Source organism: Asparagus officinalis, chromosome 8 (assembly GCF_001876935.1).
Source record: "Asparagus officinalis chromosome 8, Aspof.V1, whole genome shotgun sequence".
Taxonomy (NCBI): Eukaryota; Viridiplantae; Streptophyta; class Magnoliopsida; order Asparagales; family Asparagaceae; genus Asparagus; species Asparagus officinalis.
Genome location: NC_033801.1, coordinates 46740131 through 46747214, shown reverse-complemented (window position 1 = coordinate 46747214; position 7084 = coordinate 46740131). Strand labels below are relative to the sequence as shown.

General features: G+C 34.5%; 1 protein-coding gene across 3 annotated transcripts; it reads right to left on the bottom strand.

Moving 5' to 3' along the window:
• LOC109822712 lies at nt 1783-5205 on the bottom strand. Of its 3 annotated transcripts, none has more exons than XM_020388943.1 (4): nt 4366-4773; nt 4170-4259; nt 2139-2365; nt 1783-2000 (listed from the first exon to the last, which is right to left on the bottom strand). In XM_020388943.1, the coding sequence occupies exons 1-4, from the start codon at nt 4426-4428 to the stop codon at nt 1982-1984; spliced, it is 399 nt and encodes a 132-aa protein (XP_020244532.1). In that variant the 5' UTR covers nt 4429-4773; the 3' UTR covers nt 1783-1981. The 3 variants fall into 3 exon arrangements, 2 of the variants coding, with proteins under 2 accessions (XP_020244532.1, XP_020244531.1); XM_020388942.1 differs by having other exon boundaries at nt 1783-2031; nt 2170-2365; XR_002242242.1 differs by adding an exon at nt 4783-5205 and having other exon boundaries at nt 1785-2365; nt 4366-4625.

The following is a 7084-nucleotide window of genomic DNA, read 5'->3' as shown; positions in this document are numbered from 1 at the left end:
GGTCACAAATAGGTAACCCGCGGTCGCGCGGGTCACCCATTGGTGACCCGCGACACGCGCCCACACGGGTCACCAACGACCGTCGAGCAGCTTCGACCCCAAAACGCGTTTTCAACAGTTTTTAAGCGGTTTCCGCAGGATTTATCTATTCCAGTTGTTCCCAACTGACTTAATATCATCCACAAACATGGTTAGGTCATTATTGACTGAAGATAAGGTCAAATCTCTTATTATCATCCGAATACCCGCATCCGAAGCCCTATAAATATGAGCCTAATGCCTCCATTTTACTGATCTGAAATTTTATCAAGAGGACGAAGTGCTGCTGGATTGAGGAGTCAAAGGAGCACGAATTTTCAGCGAAGGCGAGTCAGATCCCAGCGAACTTCAACAAAAAGAGGAAGGCTTTCGAAGGATCTGAACATGTTTCCCCGTCCGTTCCTTGAGATTAGGCTTAGTCTTAATCTCGAGAAGAGCTACTGATTTCGCTTGGTCGATCTCAGTGCTTCAAGCGAATACTTCTTTTGTGAAGTAGGAGCTCTGATCAATTCTTCTACTAAACGGATCTGATCTATAGATGGTTCACGGATAAACTCCGGTACCAGCAACGATCCCGCACAAGCAATAGGAGTTAGAACTATTATTGTGTGTAGTTTGAAAAAAAGTTGTAATTGTTGATTGAAAGTCTTATAAAAAAGCTAATTTCGTGAATTTATTGTAACGTTTAAAGTTGTAATGGATTCTTCAATGAGATCGACTTTCCACACAAAAAGGCTCCAAATTAGAATTCAAAGAAAAAGTAAGCAAACAAAAAAATTATTAGAATTCAAAGGCAAAAAAATTATTAGAATTCAAAGGCCCCAAATTAGAATTCAAAGAAAAAAATAAGCAAACAAAAAAAAATATTAGAATTCTAAGCCCCCAAATTAGAATTCAAAGAAAAAAATAGCAAACAAAAAATTTATTAGAATTCAAAGGTTCCAAGCACCCCAAAAGACTGTAAATATTTATTACCATCTTCTTTATCCTGCTAAACGAAATTAAAAGGGACATATATAATGATATCTCTCACCACATCAAGATTCCATGGACTGCTCACAGGAGCGATTAAACATGATAAATTGTTTCCATAAGTTTTCCATTTTCCATTTTTTCTTCCATATCATGCAAATTACAAACAATTTATACAACTGACCAACAACATTCCAGGTCAACTGTTGCCTTTGAAACTTAAATGAATTCATCTTCATGGCATTAAAAAGAAGTCTTAGCATACGCTATGAGAATTAGAATCAACAAGAAAAGTTAAAAGGAAAAAACATGATAACAAGAAAAGAAAATTTATGTGGACAAAATTAAGAAACAACCACCAAAATCGGTACCTGTGTATGGAGAAGAACAAAACCAGAGGGTCACTATAAAATGCTTTTTGCGTGCCATTGATGTACATCCCAATCTACAATTAAAATCTTTTGGATACCCAACTCTGGCTGTGATATAAGGATAAAAAGAATAACTTCATAGTCAAGTACATGGGAAGAACTCCAGTCCAGCCTTATCTAAGCTGGTTTTTAGCAAAGAAACCATGTCCATACTCTCTGATTTTTAGCAAAGAATTACTAAATGATGCAAAATCCCATAGCTCTTTTACATAGAACTTAACTTGGATGAACTGTAGCTATCCATCCCACTTAGACACACATACACACTTTAACCTTTTACCTTGTTGGCGTAAACAGTGAAAGATTGTACAACAAACAAAGTGCAGGAACACATACGTCAAATTAGCCAAAAGACAAAAGAGATCTCATTTAATCTTTTACTGTTTAGAACATCTCCAAGTCTAGGTACATATGGTCAGACTAAAAATTGATCGCATCCATGGTATAAAATGATCCTAGCATGGTATAAAAGAGGAGAAAAAAAAATTGTTCTTCTAATCAGAGTAAGTCAACTATATTATCCGTGGTATAAAATGATCCTAGCATGGTACAAAATATTTACAATTCAAACACTCTTTAAATGTAACACCTTCAGATTCCATGCTCTCCAGCGACTTCATTAAATCTTCTTTGATTTCGAAACTTCGTATCTTCTCTTGTTGTATAGGCAATTTTTTCTAGCATGGTACAAAATATTTACAATCCAAACACTCTTTAAATCTAACACTTTCAGATTCCTTGCTCTCCAGCGACTTCATTAAATTTTCTCTGATTTCGAAGCTTCGAATCTTCTCTTGTCGTATAGGCAATTTTTTCCGTTCTTGTGCCTCAGCCAATGTCATCAAGAAGAAATTCATAGGTCTATTACACTCTGCACAGAATGGTAATAATTTTTGTTGTTGAAGCCCGTACACTTCAACTATCTGTAACCAAGTATTACTCAAACATCAGTGGATAATGAAAACCTGAAAACCCAAAAGTACATACAACAATGAAGCCATTTATACAATTGTATCAAAACCATTTTTTCTAAGAAATCGTGCAAGCTTGGTGTTCTGAGAAATACATATGCAAATAGACAATATGTCATTAAAAAAAGGAGTTTAAGAACTAAATCTATGAGCAGCAAGGAGTTTGTCCAAGACTGCAGTAAGATTGTGTAGGGACCTAATGGGATTGTAAAAGCTTGTTGTTCTGATAAATACATATGCAGTAAGATTTGGTTGATGTTAGGGACCTAATGGGATTGTGTTCAAAAAACTTGTTGTTTATGAGCATATAACCAAAGTGGTGCACTGTTTGTAAAAGCTTGGGCATGAGGTGGAGAGATGTTTAAAAAGAAGACTGTGTGGGTGACTAAAGCTATGTATGTCTAAACAAGGGGATGATGGTGTAACTAATCAAGAAAGTAATACTGTCAACCTGATTCAGTGGTATCAAAACCACTTTTTCTAAGAAATCGCGCAAGTTTGTGGTTCTGAGAAATACATATGCAAATAAATAAAATCTCATTAAAAAAGGAGTTTTAAGAACTAAAAAAAAAGAGGCAAGCTTGGATACAATTGCCCAAGCTAGACTTGAATCTATGAACTGCCATAGGTTGCCCGAATGCCACTTCACTTTTGCCAAAAATGTCACTTTAACACTGGTTGGTACATTCAATATCATATGGTAGGTTTAAACAAATCACTTCACTCCATAGCATACTTCTAAGGATTTTTGATATTTAAAACACTTTTCTTTTCGCTCAAAGTATCACTCATAATTTTTACTAGTATGAAAAGCAATATAAATGCTTTTACAAACTTTTCTCATATCAATTTCATGAAAGTAGAATATTCATGAATCTAAAGGGATAGATAATTTATTTTTGTCAAATAGAACTCTTTAATAAATGCATTTGAACAGTAAATTTAAAATGATACATTTTCAATAATCTCATATACTAAAACAATATTTACCTTATAAAAGATAAATAGCTATCACAATTTAAATTTGTTAACAATTACTAGTGATGAACATAATAACATGTCTAATCCACAATTTCTCTATACAAAAATAAATTATCATTTAAATACTATATAATAGAAAACATCTAATGAGAAGAAATCTACTCAACTCGAGAGATTTGATAACACTTTTGGAGAACTGTACTCCAAGAGCCTACTCCTCGATCAAACCTATAATCATACAAAATGCATAAAACCTAAAGATTCCATACTCAAACTATTTTGGTATAAAACTAATATTTCTAGTTTCTAGGGGTTTTCTAAATTTTATTTGTATCCTTTTTAAATACAACTTGGGCCTAACAACAACTTTTCTAGTTTAATAGGTCAACATGAAAATCTTTCGATTAATTAAATAGTCTTCTATGACAACTTTTTCCTTTGTGTCACCACCATTTGTTCGTCCACGGAAAAAATTCAAAACAATCAATAAGGATGTCTATACTAGTAATATAGAAAAGAGAACATGTGAATCCATCAACCAAAGTCATAAACATGCCATAATAACAGGAAATTAACCACAGATTATTATAGTGGCAGTATATACTATTCTAACAATAAATAGATGCAAATAAAAATAATGTCCTATCCCTTATAATGAATTGATAGACTGTACTATTCTAACAATAAATAGATGCAAATAAAAATAATGTCCTATCCCTTATAATGAATTGATAGACTGAAATCTGAACAATTTTAGAATAACAAAGAAAATTACCTTTTTTTTTATTTCCAAAACCTCCCAATCCGAGAACTTGATTTCATCACCATCGACATCATCCATCGTCAAAGAACAGAGCCATCCTCCCTAATTGCATGCCAAATTCTCATTAATAATCTAAAATATGATTTTGTTCTTTGTGAGATTATAGAGAACAAAGAAAATTTTGGATGATATGATAGAGAGAAATGACCTGAAGCTGCAGGCAGCGGCTGAGACTTAGAGCCCTAGAGTATAATTGTTCCGATTTCCTCATTTCAATCAATACCGTCCATTAGATCCAACGGTATGCGTTATAGGAATTTGAATGTAGGGGTGGAAACGAATCGAATCTGAACGATTAGTGCCTTATTTCGAATTCAAATTCGGCTCAAATAGCACTACTCGTATTCGTGTTCGAATTTGACTCGAGTAATATTCAAAATTCGAATTCGCTTCGTTTAGTTAAATTATCTGTAAAAGGCATAAACAAGTTGTGCAAAATTATCAAGTTTCATGGTTTTGATATCAAGTTGTGCAAAATTATCTGTTAAAGGCATAAACAAGTAATCTTCAGCAATTAGTATAAATTAAAAATCAAGAATAATGGTAACTTTAAGCTTCAACTTACATCTTGATGACTCGAGGGGGAAGACAGTCGAGGGAGGAGTAAACGACGATCTCCGAGAGGGACGACGAGCTTCAAGGGATGACGAGCAGGGAGGAGTCGACGACGAGATTCAAGGGAGGAGTCGACGACGAGATTCAAGGGAGGAGTCGACGAATCTCGGAGTCGACGACGAGATTCAAGGGAGGAGTCGACGTATCTCGGAGTCGACGACGAGATTCAAGGGAGGAGTCGACGAATCTCAAAGTCGACGACGAGAATCGAGGGACGACGAGCTTCGAGGGAGGAATGAACGAAAAACTTCGAGGGAGATCAGTGAAAACCCTAGCCTTGAATCCACTTGGAGTCGGATTTGAAGGAGGAGGGAGGGGAGAGAGAGGAGAGAGGAGCCGATAATCAGATCTGAAGGAGGCGGCGGATAGGAGCAAAGTGAAGACCCTAGCCCTAGAATCCACTCTTACCTATTTATATGGGTGGTGTTTGTAAATAAAAATTTAGATAAGCAATATTTGTAATAAGTTCAATTAATAGGACTAAAATGTAAAAAGTTATCGAATAGTTAATGAAATACTGAATCGAACATACCTTTGGTTAAATTCTATTCATTTATAAGCCCGAACACTGAAAATTATTTGTTCAGTACAAAATGAACTATCGAATCGAACTTGATCGAATATCAGGACGAATAATAACCGAACTGTTTATTAATTATTCGGTTAACTTCCACCTCTATTTGAATGACAAACTTGTAAATAAATTTGAACTTCACTTTGATGCCCGTCTTGACTTGTGGGCATGAGTAATGACTCGTCCCTCAACGTTGTACGTGGTAGTCCTCTTGTGCACCCCTTTGACTTGTCCCTCAACATTGTGCGCTAATCCGTGGACCGTGGTAGACATCTTATGCACCCGTTTTTTAACTAGGCCTTATATCATGATTGTCACTTAAATATTATAAAGTTTTTCTGTTTTGACATTTATAAATCTTGACTTATTTTTTGTGGCGAAAGATAGCATATGTTGCTTAAAATGAGAAGACATTAAGGAATATGTTGCTTCTTCATCGATAATCTTAAGCAAGACACAAAAATGTTAATACTTATATATGATAACAAAAAAATCAACCCTCTATGGACTGTCACGTCATATTTTTTTCATCTCACAAAATCACTTAATTTCTAAATAATATATTTAATATTGATGCTATGAGTATTTTCCCAAAAAAATCTATATCATTGCCCATTTGAGATTCATAACAAAAGTTTTTGTGTAGTGACTTCAAGACAATTTATCCTGGTGTTATGGCTCATGATTTTGCACATGAAACTATACGATGAAGACTGGTGTGGGGAGTATGAAAGGAACAAAAGAATCTGAAGCAAGTTTAGATCCATCAAGAGACCTTCATATTTTGTAAACATAAGAATCATAAACTTCACTGCGATGTTCTATCCATAAAAGCAGAATAACCATCATATTAATCTCAGGTTTTATTCAAGTCTTTTAGATGCAGATTTTATGATGTACCTGTCCTGGAGTGTTATCAGTTTGTTTGCCTAATGTTATGACACTGCTTAAGATACATACGAAAAATCATCACAAGTTTGTTTGCCTAATGTTATGACACTGCTTAAGATACATACGAAAAATCATCACAAAAATGTTAATAATTATATATCTTGACTTATTTTTTTACGAAAAATCATCACAAAAATGTTAATAATTATATATCTTGACTTATTTTTTGTGGCGAAAGATAGCATTTGTTGCTTAGAAAGATAGCATATGTTACTTCATTATAGGCTTTACACATTTGTTCCTATCTGTATTTCTAGGGGTCTAGCGAAAATTTTCTTTTTCTTCTTCCTCTTATCTCTTCCATTTTGTTGACTGCTTATGAACCTAATTGGGTTTGCTTGGGTTAAGTAACTGGAGCAGCCACCTCCAGCAAGAGCCTAGATCTAGGCTTGGCCCGAGGTCGTCGAATGTCACCGGAATCAACGTCGGTGGCTGTGAAGGTTTTTTTTTTTTTCTACAACTATTCATAATTAATTAGTAAATAAATAAAATTGAATCACTAACCTTTTGAAGCTTAATCTTCCCTCTTCTTCTCTCTGTACTCTCCAGGTCCTTTTCTTTTCTTTTCTTTTTTCTTGTTTGTGTGCATGAAGCTATGAGGGATTAATTTACTTAGGGCTTTCAAAGTCCCTTTGCATTCTATAACTCCTATCACATTTATTCCTATTTAACACATTAAATTACCCAATTAAAACATGGATTAGAGCTAGAGTTACAAAACTTTTGA